Raw genomic sequence first — 15,353 nt, 5'->3', positions numbered from 1 at the left:
CGATAGGAGGCTAACTTTTGGTAGCTTGGCAGCTTGGCCGTAGAAGCTCCTAAGTTCAATGTACACCAAAAGTTACCTAAAGGTGCTACCTAGATCTACCTGTAACAAACCCTCTACATCATTGAGTTGAAGTGAACTCTTTTCAAACATACTTTGAGCATTACTTACCTCCTACCTAACATATAACAAGTATAGAAGCTTGTTAAGTCTCCCCGCACTAGAAATGCGGAGTCAACAAAAGAATGGCTCTTGTCCGACCTGTTCGATTCATATAATAATTAACGTCAACACCCTTCTTGATCTTTTGTAAAAAACTAACCTGGGTGACGACGGAACTCATGAAGAAATGTCTCAATACACAACTGCAAAAATGGATAGACCAGAGCCAGGTCTAATCAAATGGTCCTCTAATCCAGCTTACGACTCCTTCCTCCATGTTAACTTGCAACATCGAGTCGTGCAGCTATATGAACCTACAGGTCTTGCGCAACCTGGAAATTTCGACTTCAAAAAGTCATCCAAATATGATGAGATCCCCCCTTTAACCACATACGACTGGTCACCAGCTCATCCTGGGCTTGTTGCCATCGGAACTGCGAGCGGTACCGTGGATATCATAAATCTTCACGGTGATGCCAGCTCTCATCTAGAGCTACCCATAAGGATTACTCGTACTTGTCAGGCAGTAGCTTTTAATACCGGTTCTCTACTCGCTGTTGGACTAGAACGTGTTCGAAATGACCAGTGCTTGAAAATATTCGACGTAAGTCGACTTACGACGCTGGAGCCCAACGTTTCATGGGCATCGCTCGAAGGTTCCATGAATCCGGTGATCGGACTTGAGGCTAGTATCTCCATATCGAGCACCAAGTTCTTCGAAGACAGTCCCCAGGTCCTGGTTGCCGGGATTAAGAACCAGGGTATTCGTATATATGATCTCCGAGGTAGACCTTATTCTAGATGGCATCCTTTGTACAATTTACTAATTGGCTTCAAGATCCACAAGGCGCCGTGATCAATTTTCAGACCAAGTGCAATAACAACTTGGCAATTGATTACGCCGACCAGAATTATTTTGCTTCGTCTTCTTTAGATAAACCGGGCTTGGTCATTTGGGATCGCCGTGCCACCTCGCGACCGTCTTCCTCTCGCTTCTACCTCGATGCTGTTGATACGGATGATTTACCGTGGGGAGCAGCACTCAACATCGATAAAGCAATTGATGTTAAAGAGGCCAACTTCCAGGATAGGGGCTCATTTATTAGGTCGTTACGCTTTTGTAGGGACCGTTCTGGTCTGCTCGCTGTGCTTTCCCGAACCGGCCAGCTCAAGGTCCTCGATACTAAGAAGGAATTCATACCAGCCGAGGTACACCCTAAGGACAGCCCCGAAGTCCTAGAAGTTAGGAAGTCATATGATCTTGACATAAACTATGCAAAAGAGCGAAAAGATGACAGAATCGTATCATTCGATTGGGTGACTCTCGATTCTCCCGCTCTAACACCACGAGTGGTAGTTCTACGCGCCAATGGAACGTTTGACATTCTTGAAAAGCCATCTTATTCGTCTGAACATTTATATAAGATGATCCCCTGGAAACCACCTCACCGTGGACTTGAAGGTAATACCATATTTTCTGACATATGATCAATGCTGATTAGTCCTAAGGGGGTGGTAGTTACCACTCGTTAATGCAATTCGAGCCAATGCAATATCCTGAAATGATGGGTCCACTTAATATAGACCAGGCTCTTATAGATCAACCACTGTTTGGAAACCGTAAAGATTCCACCAGTGCTGTAATACAGCAAACATTATCATCCGCCCCGCCGACGGCCGACCCCGTCTGCGACTTGGAGGCAAGTACCCAGCCGCTACCAGAGTTATTTACTGGTGCTTCAACAATAGCAGACAAGTTACGCGGCTTGAGGCAGTATTCTAGGGAAACCCTCGAGCCTGCAATACAATCGAAAGAAAACGAGCGACAGCAATCAGCAACGAAAAACTTGGACCAGTCTTTATCAGCTTTGTCAGTAAAGAACAATGTCTTACCATCAAATAGAGAGTTACATGAGAGGCTCCTTATATCAACGCTAGACTCGAGGGGGTTCCCTAAAGAAGCACAGCTTGTTCTTGACCACGTGATGCTGTTTCGTTCTAAAGAGAAATACTTATTTAACTACGCTGCGAATAGAGACATAACTGCCGACGATCCTTGGTTGAAGGAGCTATGGGACTGGGTTGCCGGTATGTCTTCTTACCTTTGTTTCCTCGTTCGTTTCAAAAACTGACGGCCTAGTAGGGGCGGATGACGTTGCCTCTGATATGGGAATGGTATCACAGGGCATCGACCTAAGTTATATGGGAGTTGCTAACATATGGATGCATGACCTAGGTCAATTATACTCCTGTTTTTCTCTTGAAAGCACTAACTGATCGCCATGTAGGGTCTAATTATTCGGTCAGACTTCTAGATGGCACAAGAGCGCCAGATGATGCTGCATGGGAGCGTTGTCTTCAGGAAATAAATAGGAAGTCGAGACAGCCAGCATATGATGGCGTTGATTCCAAGAAGCCCGTACATCGCCAGGCTGCTACGTGGATTTGCGGGTGGGGCAGATCGCCGGATGCATACTTTAGTGAATATGCGAAGATGCTCCCCTCCGAGCGCAATTCATCATGGTATACAATGGCAACTGCCCATGCTCTCTTCGAAGGCGATTACGAAAAGGCGGTGGCAATACTCAGGGGCGCCAGTACAGAATACCCAGAGCTCTTGTTCGTTTCTTTGGCCTTACAGCTTAAAAGTCAAGGGGACATGAATCTAGGCAAAACGCAGCTGGATTTCGACGATGCCGTCGCCTCTAAAACTGATCCATATCTTCGCGCGATATCTTCCCTTATTGCAACGAATAACTGGGAAACTATCGCAAACCAAGAATCTCTACCGCTCCGGGAGCGTACGTTTGTAGCGCTTCGGTATTTTGACGACGAGAAACTCACACAGTGGCTCCATAAGGAGCTCAAGAGGGCGATTGACACGGGCGACATCGAAGGGATTGTACTCACAGGAATAACTGATAAGCTTGTCGACATATTTGCAAAGTACGTCGAGAAATTCAATGACGTTCAGACGGCTACTCTGATCTTGTCGATATGTTCGCCACGGTATATCAATGATTATAGATGTCGGGTATGGAGGAATGCATACAGAGCGTATCTTCAGCGCCACAAGGCATTCATGCAGCGGACCAAGTTCGAAGTGGAAAGTACCAAGAAGAGCAAGCGAGGCGGCGTCCCAACCATCACGCCGCCCTCTCGACAGATCGCACTACGCTGCGTGTATTGCGACGCCGAATACGAGCTTTCCAAGACGGGGCCAAGCCACCACCAGTCGACGGTCTCGACAGGTAAGGGGTCGGGGAACCCGCTAGCGGCGGCCAACATCAACGCGGGGGTCAGCTGCCCGAACTGCGAGCGCCATCTCCCGCGGTGCGTCGTGTGCCTCGAGGTCGTGGGCGTGCCGCGCTCCGACAAGCCCGAGGCCTCGCCCGACCCCCAGGTCCGCCTCGCCGCCCGCTTCCCGACTTTCTGCCTCAAGTGCGAGCACGTCCTGCACCTCGACCACGCGCGCCAGTGGTTCAAGAGACACGTCGAGTGTCCGGTTCCCGAGTGCAGGTGTCGCTGCAATTTTAGAGCGAACCCGGAGTTGAATTATCATTGAGTTAGGCCGGCCACCCAGTTGATTGTAAGGGGTTTATGTTAGGGGCGAGGAATTATTGGTTGGTGTGCTTTATCTGCTTGTTATCATCGTTATTCCAGATGTCGACCTAACCTAACCTAACCTGACGGTTTTCTTTTTGGGCAGAAATAAATACTCCTGTTTGAAATAACTATGTAGGGGGGCACGAGTACCTAGGGTTGCAATTCTTAGTGTTAGACCAATAACATCGTCGCTCGGGTTTCTTTTGTGCGGATTTATATGTGCATTATGCTTATGCTGCTGCTTGTCTTTCAATCACATATGAAATGACCATCAACCTAGGTACATACATATAGAGGTAGGTAGCTTAGGACGTCCAGATGCATGTTGCCTGATATGAGGTAGGAGGTATAATGGGATATCTCGTCACTCTGCAAGTCTGCACAGAACGACAATCGTCCAGCGTTTAGTTTACTACCTACCTAGACCTAATATTATATAGGGTGGGAAAGCCAAGCAATAACATCAATCGAAGGAAGCAAAAACCTGTTACATGCCATGCCTCTTTTCACATTTACGCCTAACCTTAGGTACCATTTATTTTTAACCTGATTATTACCTATCATTCCTCGTAATTCTCGTATAACCTTCCTATTGTTACAGGTGTTCGTTACAATCTATAGTAATAACTGGAACTTAACAATCAACCCCCCCAACCCCCCCGGGCGCCAAGTACAGCACAGTACAACAAAGGCAAAGGAAAAGGTAAAGCATAGCGCAATACCCTTCCTTCACACCGCCATCTTCCAAAGCGGCACGTACGCCCGCGCGGCGGGGGTATCGTCGTCCTCGTCCTCGATCGCCTTGTTCATGCGGGAGATCCAGTCGTTCTCCGTCCTCGCCGCGTCCCGCTCGATCTGGCCCATGAGCGCCAGCTCGGCCAGCATATCGTCGACGAGCGCGCGGCTGCCGCGGACCATACGCGCGAGCCCGGAGCCGTCGTCTCTTACTCCGTTATTGCCGCCATCATCATCATCGTTGTTAGGGTCGAGGTCGAGATCCCGCAGAGCAGCTCGCCACCCCTCGAGCTTGCGCAGTAAGCTCTGGCAGTCGCGCGCCCAGCTCCGGTCCAGGTCGCCGAGGAACTGCACCTCGCCGCCGGCGATCAGCCCGTCGACGTCGCCCGAGCGCTGGGCCGCGACGATGGAGGCCATGCGCTCGGCCCAGGCCTCGAAGCTGGCGACCACGCGGTGATACCGGCCGCCCGGCTCGCCGAGCTGCCAGACGCCGTTGAGCACCTCGTCGAGGATCTGGAGTTTCTCTTCGAGCCCGAGGCCCGACCGACCGCTCCTGCTTTTACTCTTGCTCTTGCCCCAGCGGACTAGCGCCGTGATATTCCGGGCCTCGACGCCGTGCCTCTCGAGCCTGACGAGGGCGTCGTGGTCGGCGACCAGCCGCGCGAACCGCGCCCCGAGCTTCTCCCGCGCGCTGCTGCGCCACTCCGCGTCGACGGCCGCGGCGTCCCGGTGCAGGAGCGAGAGCTGGAGGAGCTCCGTCTGCAGGCGGCTGGTCTCGGCGGAGATGGCGACGTTGGCGGGGAGCTTGGAGGGCGAGGGGGGTGCGAGGAAGGTCGATGTGAGGGGCTTCGGGGCGAGGGACTTGGCCGGGCTGTAATGCTGCTGGTGGGTGTTGAACGCGGGGCGGGCTGTGGGTTGTTGCGAAGGAGCGGCGGAGGCGGAGGTTGACGAGGGGTTGGATTGGGATTTCGTGCGGCTATGGGTCTGGGAGCGCGTCTGTCGCGTCGGGGCTTTCGAACTCGCTGTTGTAATTGTGCTTGCGGCGGGGCTCGTGCGGCCCGATGATGTAGATGACGTCTGGGATATACGGGATTGGGTAGCAGGGCGGAGGGTGGTGGCGGCGGTGAGGCTTGTTACTGTGGATTTCGATCGCGAGTGTCCGATAGGTCGGTTCGAAGCTGCTGGAGGTGGGCCACCGGATGACCTTGGGCGGCTGACAGTGGTGCTTGCGGAGCGGGTTGGAGGAGGAATTGATCCGGCGGTGGTGGACGTAGACGAAGCTTGACGCGTAGATGCTGCTCTGCCTAAAGGCCGTGAAGCTTTCGCTGTAGTATTTCCGGCATTATCTGCGCGTGCGGATGTGCCTTTGCTATAGATGCCCGAAGTAGGTCTTCCCGTAATCATAGAACTTGCGGTTCTTCGCGCCGTGGTGGTAGATGGTGCAGCAGAAGCATTTGACGCCATCGAACGAGTCGTCATCGTGGGTTTCACCGGCAATCTGCTGGGCGACGTGGTCCTAGCATCATTACGCGCCGCGGGTGCATTTCCCCTTGTTGATCCATTGCTCCCGGAAGTAGGTTTTTGGAGCGAGCGCGTGCGGCTTAAGCTAGTTGACGACGACATAGTGATAGAGCTTAAAAAAAAGACAAAGTCTCTTTTTTTATGGGAATTTGTCTAGGGGGTAGAGTCTCGAGTCAGGTAAGAATCAAGGGTCTTTTGTGCTCTTGACCCGTGCACGCGACTTAACAAGGCAAAGTTACCGAGAATTACAGTGGATGATTTACGGTTTAGTGGTTCCCCAATTCCCAGTCCCCCACGATTAACCCCACTAAAGCAACCTAACGAAGTATGGATCAGATGAGTTGGATGAGCTGAATGGAAAAGGCTATCGCGACGTGGTTTCCTCTATACCTACCGTATACTTATCTAGTATCGGATTGCACCTGCCGTTCTCAAGGTCTTAGTGTAACCTTGGATTACCTCCTACTTCCTTAGCTAGAGGTAAGTACCCAGATATTCAGTCTATTAGGTACCTAGTAGTTATTGCCGTCACGCATACTATTTAGCTCATTATATGGCAAGTGCATACATACAGGTACTGTGTTACTCAAGCGTTTCAAGAAATGCCTTCAAGTGGATCAATATAGATAAGAAGGGGCCACAAGCTCACAAGTAATATTATACCGAGGGAGACTGCATGGAATATCACTTAGAAGCTAAAATAGGCATTGACATTGAGGAAGGTTGTTTACTGTTTACCAAGTCCGAGGGAAAGAATATACCTATTTCCCTCGAATTCACCTGCATCTACATAATCCTAATCGCAATTGGTATCATCACGTTGGCCTCTAGCCAAGATTCCATCATTCCTTACCCTTTCCCTTTCCCTGTCCAAGCTTTTGCTCCAAGTTTTTGCCGAGCTTGCTATACGCCTCGTACATATATCGGGTATGTGTATTCGTATAAGGGAGGTATTGTCATACCATTAAACGCCTAATTCCAAGATGCAAATCCCCCCCTTTTTTTAATCATTTATGCCGTGGCATACGCCGAATAACCTCGTTCATTTATCACTGATGCTTCTCGAACATCATCATCACTTCCCGTAGGTACTTTACATAACCCAGAGGTTGATCGGAGAATAATATAAATACCCTTAAGGCCGAACATTTGTATTCGAAGAACAGGTCGTCCGTCGGCGAGGAGTTGTGTCAATACGAGGCTTAGGTTAAGTATTCGCTACCTGCTTTTCTTTGCCGGATCGCTGGTCAAGTTCTATGTTTTCCATTAACAATTTGAGATCCGACTTGTAAAGACCCGTGAGTCGTTCATGGCATCCGAAGCAAATGCGAAGATTGCACCATGAACACGTCTTGCGCGATCCTGTGTCCTCAACGCCGCATGTCTGGCAAGCCAACGGGTAGTTCGAATTGTTAACTGAAATCCACTTGTTATGGCGGACATAACAGCTATAGTGTCGCGAAGAGATGGGAGCAGCTCGCCAGACGGTATCATTAGGAGGGGTCGCCAGACTATAGTTCCTAGGAAAGCGAGACAGTGCTTCGTTGATCTGGGCGGTCTGCTCCGGAGTCATATGTTCAACCGACTCGCCGATATCGCTAAGCGCGCTCGTGTCAAAGTCCCTTGAGATGTTGCGCATTGGCTTGCGACCGCTTGAGTTTGGTGACAATGTAGGCTCATTTAATGCCGTTACAACATTGAAGAGATCGGGCTTCTTCATGGGGCCGTCTGATTCCGACGGTAATGTGAGAGACATCGAGACAGGTGGGATTGGCTGCGAAGCTTTGGGTCTCATTGTCTCCTGAGCATTATGAAGAGTTGAAGGTGAGCGCAAGGAAGGATTACTTTGTGACGGTCGCGGATATAGTGGAAGCCCAAGAGCTGGTTGTCTGAGGTCGGACGAGCTCCCCTTTTTATGAACTTCCGGTTGATTGCGGAATGTAGGGGCTCCGATCGCGCGGCGCGGAATTGGCTTTTCTACGGACTCTTTTGGGGGAGTCTCCGATGATGCTCCAGGACGAGTCGGTGAGAAGACCACAGTCTCGACTGAAACCTTTGGTACTGAAGGTTCCTCGGCGAGAAGTTGATCTTTTATAGGATGCGCATGGCTTGTGTCAGTCTCATTGTCTTCACGCTGCACACTAGATGCCAGCTCCTTAAAGTGTTCACCCTTCTCAATCGGTTTGTCTTTGACTTTCTCAGAAGTTTTGGTAGCATCGCCTCGGCCAGTAAGCCCTTTGAGCTTGGCCGAAAGTTTGCGCATCCTGTCGTCTGGTTGTGGTTCTGCCTGCTTATCTGGTCGAACGTTTCTTCCGGGGAGAGAGGTACTCCTAGGAGGTAATGGGGAAGTTGTGTTGTTATTTTGTGTGGACTGTGGGGGTGGGAGAGGGTCTGGGTGAACTGGTTGCGCAGTGGATGCAGTAGATGCAGTAGACCCATGGGAGTCAGCTAATCTGAGCTCTGGTACAAGAGGCCCGTGGTCGGTTTTTGACGATACACGTCGCCGCCAGATCTCTCGTTGTTGAGGTGAGTTGCCAGCAACATCAGGAGGTGACGCTGGTGGGTCTCTGTCATGTACGCCATATTGAGTCGCCGGGGGCATCGGGAATGATTCCGTAAGCTGGCTATGAGACGGCGTACTTGTACGGAGCGGGTCCTTCAATGGTGGCGGCGGAGGTAGATCAGTTGCTTTCACCTCATCCTTCGTACGTCCCATTTCGTCTCCATATGGGTTACTCGGAAGAGCTGTCAACGTCTTTGCTAATGACGGCCGAGTATCGTTCATTCCTTCTCGCTCCGGTGAATTGGATGGCTCACTGTCCTTTGTGAATACACTGCCCTGCGACGACCTTTGAACAGAATCGGACGACGTATTTGAATATGCTGACAGCAGACTAGATATAGAAGAAACACGTCGCATCTTCTTTGTCTGGGCATCTACGGCCAGGGCTGGGGTCGGATTTGCTGGTAGTCCCACCGGCTTCCTTGGAATAGACATCGCCTGCTTTTGCAACTTGGGGCCGCTGGTGATGTCCTCTGGTGGTAAGGTAGGAAGGGGCAAGTTCAAGCTCAGCTTTGGACTACTAATGCTTTTGGCACTAAGGCTATCTTTCCTGGGAAGGAATTGCGAGTACACCGAAGGTAGCGTTTGAGGAACTATCTCTTGCCTGTCGTCCTCCAACTTAGGCGGAGGGGCAGGTAATGCTTTTGAGAAACGTGAACGTCCCCCCGACTTTGGGGCGTGGAGAGCAGGGCGCTCCATCATTACGTATTATCGTATTATCGACTGAATTAGGGGGTATGATAGAAAAAAATGTAAGGAGGGCGAAACTACATATGCTGTCATACCAACTTGATGAGATATGACTATTCGCGGTGTCCACTCGTTTCGTCTGATAAGGTCGAGAAAGAAGAGACTAGGGTTGAGCAATCAGGGTTGCAGAAGTAAGAAGAAGCGATACCATGCCATTGAACGAACGGGGTTGGATTTACTAACCTAACTAACCTACCTACTAACCCTACCCTTAGACTTGATCCTGCTTCACGGTTTTGCGGAATGACAGCACTTTGATGCAGGTACCACGCCTGAAGGATCCACACGAAAGAGTCTCGACGAGTTAGAAGATAGAGGACCCCTGCTTAAATGGAGACCTCGACGTTCTTTTCAGATTTTTTCCTGGCGAGACTGCTGCGGAAAACTGGGCAAGGGAGGAAGCAAGTTTAGAGATGGGTCAGGGGCGAGTCGGAGCTAGCCCTACAGACTTGGGGTGCTCTTTTAGTGGGAGGCCCGCTCGATCTGTTATGCATCGGCTTACACTGCAATGTGCGAATCCTCTTCGTCTCTCCAGAACTGTTACCCCCCTCGTGGAGATGAACCCTCGAACGGGTGTTTCAGCCACAGGGAAATCCCTAAGAGGAGAGTGGTTGGGTAACTTTAATTAACAGGATTAAGTGGATTTCTATCATTTCTTTCTAAACTTTTCTTTTGCTGGAGCCTTTCCAATGACAACTTGACTGGCGTTTACAATTGACACTGTTGAAGGTATGGGATCGGTTACTCGAATTGCGAGTTGAGATAAGATAAAAAGCACACACAAAGAGAGAAGAGGAAAGCAACAAGAGAGAAAATCCTTGCCACCTGAGACGGGTACCGGCGCTGGTGCCTAGAGATCTCGAGGACATGTCTAATTTGACAATGTTACCACTAGACTAGAATGAGACAAGCAAGACACTCATATCGAAGATGTGCGAAAATCGCTCCAGCCACGATCGTCCACACGGGATATCGTCAGGAATCATCAATGATATGATAGATGGGAGGCAACCTGAGGCTGTGCCTTCAAGCACAAACGCGTCGAAATTTCGTCCAAAGTGGGCTAATCTGGGCTATGCTTAGGACCGCACATTCGAGCATGGTTAATCCCGTCCGACGTGCGGAAGGGTTGACCAGTAGGGGCCCTCGACAAGAATCAATAGGTAGCATTCTCTCCCGACTTGAAGACCCTATCGAAACTTCACGTGCAAGCGTCACTGGAACTTCGGCAGAACCGGAGATTAACACCTAAGTGTGTTTTGCATTCCCTTGCAGATCTGTTGAGGACTCGTCACGTACTTAGGTAGATACCTATAGGCCATAATTACCTAGGTAGGGTTCAACTTTCAAGCTCTAGGCTGTAGCATCCGTTGACTTTGAAAAGGATGGCAAATTTAGCATCGTGTATGGCGTAATACCGCTACTACCTACTATGTACGAACTTCAAACGTCGTTGAAGATGTAACTACGTGTTCCAAGGTTCTCGCCCTGTGGTGTTAAGTTCCGATTAACTATCAGATGAAACTAAGCTAGGTACCTAGTTGTTGGCCCGTGTGTATGTTTCGGGAGTTGGGACCAAAGTTATCCGGGAGCCACTGAACCATTAAGCCGGTTCGATGGCTGATTAGGACTTGACTTACAGGTACGTGAAGAGATCGGGAAACTGACAATGGCATTTAACCTAGGCGTTATTTACCTCAAACCAATTTTACAGATTGTAAATTATACCACGCGACATGATGCATGATGCAGACGGACATGAAGATAAATTGACGGAAATTTATTGATCTAGGTAAGCTGTGAAACGCACGAAAAGCCTTGACCATATGCCTGCGTGTCTTTAAATAGGTACTTCGTACGGATTCGTACAGGACGGTTTATTCATCCGAGACGATGCAGCACAAATTCCACAGGCCCGGATGTCAGTCTCTATCATCTAGTTACCTACCTAAGGTATGTAGAGATCAAGCCTATACGAACGTGTCGCGGTAACGTGCATTAGTTAGCTCCCGAAATCCTGACTGGTAGCCACTTATCATGCAGTTGGAAAGACCATTGAGTCTAACAACGGGTATAACATTATCGTGAGTTGAGTCTATTTCAATTCCAGGTTTCAACAACGAACCCGTCGATATTGTCTCTGTTGCAGAAAAAGAGATGGCAATATAGTTCAACTTTCGACTCGCCTTAAAAGGTCTTCTATCTCTATATGAATAATACAGTTCAAGTACAATACAATTTAATACAATGCGGACCTATAAAATGGGGTTACGGCGGACCGTTAGCGATTACGGGGGAGCGTTATCTCGTCAGCCCCCAACGAGTCTGCAAGTTGATAGATTATCAATCAATCACCGCAGAATCCTTCAATTGCGTGATAGTTGGTATGCACATCAATTTCGCAGGATCCTTTTCGCCTTGCTCGCGACAAAATAGAACGTAGTTGGGTTTTTTTAACCCTTTTTCTTTCTCTTGTATAACTATACTTCGATTTTTGTAAAGTCTTCTGAATCCAAGGCCAATGTCTTCCAACGACACTGCGCCCACCTTTATCGATGGGGCCTCGGAGACGACACCTCTGCTTAAGAAAGACGTTTCTGTAGTGAGCGTCTCGGCTCAGAGCCAATCTAATGGCACGTCTTCGAGCTCAAGCAACTCCGTCGCCAGTGATTTCCCGGAGAATGATGTGGAAAATGGCCGGCCAGACGGCTCTGCGCCAACCGGGAGTGCGCCAAAATTGAAAGTAAACATGAAGGCGCTCCTACCGGCGCTTGCCATTGGTGTAAGTGAAGGACTATATATGTACAATATGTATAATATACTCCTACCGACGTAGACCGGGAATCGCTAATAGGAGTAGATATTTATGGTGGCGTTAGACCAGACGTTAACTCTCGCCACCTACGGCAAGATGGGTAGTGATCTCAACGCCTTGAACTCGACGAGCTGGATCTCCACCTCGTACTTCTTGACGCTGACGGTATTTCAACCCCTATACGGCCGGTTGTCTGACATCTTCGGCCGCAAGGAGTGCCTGCTGTTTGCCTACGCCGTCTTTGGTATTGGCTGCCTCGGCTGCGGACTATCCCGCGATATCGTCGAGCTATGCGCGGCCCGCGCCATAGCCGGCGTCGGTGGCGGCGGCATGAACGCCGTCGTAACTATCCTGGTCACGGATCTCGTGTCTCTTAGGGACCGCGGCCTCTTTCAGGGCTACATCAACATTGTGTACACCGCCGGCAGTACGTAACAATGAGAATTTCCTTTTCCCCCTTTTGGGTCTGTCTCGGATTTAGCATTCCCACATTTAGTCGGAATGGGTTACATCGTACCTGAGACATTCCTAAATCTACCAGACGCCTGTCTCAAACTAGTAATCATTCATTGACTCTCCTTGTCGCAGTGGCATCCGGCGCACCAATCGGTGGTCTAATTGCCGATACTATCGGCTGGCGATGGGCGTTCGCGGGCCAGTTCCCGCTATCACTCGTCGCGTGGCTAGCTGTGTTCTTCGTCCTCGACCTGCCCAGGACGGACCACGCGCACTGGACGCACAAGGTGGCGCGCATCGACTTCCTCGGGGCCTTCACCCTGGTCTCCGCCGTGTTCGCGCTGCTGTTCGGCCTCGACAACGGCAGCAACGAGGGCTGGAGCCGGCGCGTCACCGTCGTGCCCCTCGCCCTGACCCCGCTCCTCTTCGCCCTGTTCCTCTTCATCGAGATCCGGGTCGCGGCCGTCCCCTTCGCGCCCGGCCACGTCATCCTCGACCCGCCGCTGCTCGCGGTGTACGGGGCCAACCTATTCAGCCTCGCCGCGCAGATGGGCGTCTCCTTCTTCATCGCCCTGTTCTTCCAGGCCGCCGTCGGCCTCTCGGCTACTTCTTCCGGCCTCATGTTCCTGCCCAGCACCGTGTTCGGGCTCACGGGCTCGCTGGGCAGCGGCATCATCATGCGCCGCACGGGCAAGTACTACTGGATCACGGTGATCGGGTACGTCCTGGTGGTTCTCGGCGTAGCTCCCGCGGTGTCCTTCTCGGGCGCGGTGGTCAAGTCTACCGCGGGAGTCATAGTGGGCCTGTGTATCATGGCGCTCGGGTCTGGTACTTGTATGTCACGCTTTTTCTTGTCTTCTTTCGTTTTTTTTTTCTTCACCATCAACCTCCCTCCTCCCCCCTGTCCTGCTGTTAAATGGAAACAAATCGATAATGGTATGCTAATATAAATGCCCCTCCCCCCTAACCTAGCCATCACCAGCACGCTCATCGCCATCATCGCGAACGCGAACCCGTCCGACTCGGCGGTGGCCATCGCGTGCTCGTACCTGTTCCGGTCGCTGGGCACGACGCTGGGCGTCAGCATCTGCACGGCGGTCCTGCAGCAGGTCCTGCGCACGCGGCTGGCGGCGGCGCTGGGCGGCGACGGCGACCGCGCGCGCGAGATCGAGGAGGGCGTCCGCCAGAGCCTCGACTACATCCGCACGCTCGACCCCCCCGTCGCCGAGCTCGTCCGCGCCTGCTACGCTGTCGCCGTCCAGTGGGCGTTCCTCCCTGTCGGCATCCTGGCTGCCGCCGCGTTGGTCTCGTCCTCGTTTATTAGGGAGAAGAAGCTTGAGGGCCGGTAGGTTGGCTGTTAGGTACGAAACCTAGGTACCTAGGCATATAAGTAGGTACCTACCTGATCTAAGGTAGCTTATATACATACCTAGGTATATATGCTTATTGCTTATGTCACACCCTTTATAAAGTTAAGAAGATGGGGAAAGGGGAAGTGGCGAAGAAGGACGAAAGGAAAAGGGGGTCTGGTTGGATACTGTGTAGGTGGGCATATATAACTCTCCCTAACCCTCCCCATCCCCCCCTTGAGGGTTATGTGTTGGGTAATAGGCAGTGCAAAGTGAGGACTCGGCAAAGCATGCGGCGCTACGCACACAAAATTTGTCAAAAATAAGAAAATAAAAAGGGAAATATTAAAAGATTTTTGCTCAAAGTTGTTGCTGTTGGCTATAAGTCCGTGCTCGTGTTCTTTTTGGGGGGGCCTTTAGAAACGTACAGGCCCCCTCCGAGTTGCTATAGAAAGCTGGCTTCCCGGCGAAGTTAATATATGTACCTGTATGTATACCTTGGTCTTCTTCTCCGGGTAGGGTTTGTAGGAGCTCACAACCTATTGCGATATCAACCATAGCTTTCCAATACGTGCCAGGCAAGTATGTCATCAACACCCTAAGGAACGAAGGTATCTGTTGAGGATCTATTAAGAACTACGCATTTCGAACTCAAAGCAGGAATTTTCGATGCAGGTAGGTCTGCTTGCTTGACGGATGGTGGTCTTGTGAGCGGACCAAGGATCGTACATTTTCTCTTTCTCCTATCCACATGCATGACACCCCTTTAAGACAAAAGTAGAAATCAGAGGCAGGCTGAAATGGAATACGCGTGATACACTCAAATTACATTCATACATATCAGAATGGCGTAAACCCGCGCAGAGAAAAATCATAACAAAGTACCTAAGTCTAGAAAGGTTAGGTTAGGTACCTATCATGTAAAGTGTGCTCCGAAAGCGTAATCAATATTTCAAAGCCTCTCGATCATGAAGATGATGACGGTTCCGAGATGGATGGGATAGGGGGGTATATCACTTTCTCTAGTTAAATTAATCCGTGCTTGGTATCAAAAAATCTCTGCCCTGAGAGATCTATGTCCCATTACACACACCCGACACACACGTGTACACACCCCTTTCGTCCGTCGTATTTGACAAATGCCACAGGCGAAATGCGCACGTGCATCTCAATGCTTGTTGTAAGAACCGCCCACTCGTCGTTAAGTCTAAAAAATAAAGAGATAGATTAAGCCAGCCCAGCCGTGAATCGAAGAGCGAAGAAGATAAGCACTCGTTACTCGCTTGCGGAACCTCGAGACACCTGGGGGGGGGGGGGGGGGGGGGGGGGGGGGGGGGGGGGGGGGGGGGGGGGGGGGGGGGGGGGGGGGGGGGGGGGGGGGGGGGGGGGGGGGGGGGGT

General features: G+C 50.8%; 4 protein-coding genes across 4 annotated transcripts; 2 read left to right on the top strand and 2 right to left on the bottom strand.

The window, feature by feature from the left end:
* Positions 1-44: 44 nt before the first annotated feature.
* F4812DRAFT_441173 (uncharacterized protein) lies at positions 45-4,009 on the top strand. The gene is made up of 5 exons (XM_047935208.1): positions 45-944; positions 998-1,621; positions 1,669-2,247; positions 2,303-2,395; positions 2,448-4,009. Exons 1-5 carry the CDS (start codon positions 347-349, stop codon positions 3,722-3,724), a joined length of 3,171 nt encoding a protein of 1,056 aa, XP_047787284.1. The 5' UTR covers positions 45-346; the 3' UTR covers positions 3,725-4,009.
* Positions 4,010-6,262, bottom strand: F4812DRAFT_441171 (uncharacterized protein). Its single transcript, XM_047935207.1, has one exon. It carries the CDS (start codon positions 6,121-6,123, stop codon positions 4,495-4,497), a length of 1,629 nt encoding a protein of 542 aa, XP_047787283.1. The 5' UTR covers positions 6,124-6,262; the 3' UTR covers positions 4,010-4,494.
* Positions 6,263-7,112: 850 nt separating this feature from the next.
* F4812DRAFT_146883 (uncharacterized protein) lies at positions 7,113-9,877 on the bottom strand. The gene is made up of 3 exons (XM_047929677.1): positions 9,837-9,877; positions 9,518-9,782; positions 7,113-9,437 (listed from the first exon to the last, which is right to left on the bottom strand). Exon 3 carries the CDS (start codon positions 9,284-9,286, stop codon positions 7,229-7,231), a length of 2,058 nt encoding a protein of 685 aa, XP_047787282.1. The 5' UTR covers positions 9,287-9,437; positions 9,518-9,782; positions 9,837-9,877; the 3' UTR covers positions 7,113-7,228.
* Positions 9,878-11,247: 1,370 nt separating this feature from the next.
* On the top strand, positions 11,248-14,134 carry F4812DRAFT_146812 (MFS general substrate transporter). The gene is made up of 4 exons (XM_047929676.1): positions 11,248-12,116; positions 12,195-12,576; positions 12,738-13,439; positions 13,578-14,134. The coding sequence occupies exons 1-4, from the start codon at positions 11,856-11,858 to the stop codon at positions 13,952-13,954; spliced, it is 1,722 nt and encodes a 573-aa protein (XP_047787281.1). The 5' UTR covers positions 11,248-11,855; the 3' UTR covers positions 13,955-14,134.
* The last annotated feature ends 1,219 nt before the right edge of the window (positions 14,135-15,353 follow it).

This window comes from Daldinia caldariorum (assembly GCF_022478825.1).
Source record: "Daldinia caldariorum strain CBS 122874 unplaced genomic scaffold F4812scaffold_17, whole genome shotgun sequence".
Classification (NCBI taxonomy): Eukaryota; Fungi; Ascomycota; class Sordariomycetes; order Xylariales; family Hypoxylaceae; genus Daldinia; species Daldinia caldariorum.
The sequence above is the reverse complement of the archived record's forward strand: the minus strand, read 5'-3'. Positions and strand labels throughout refer to the sequence as shown.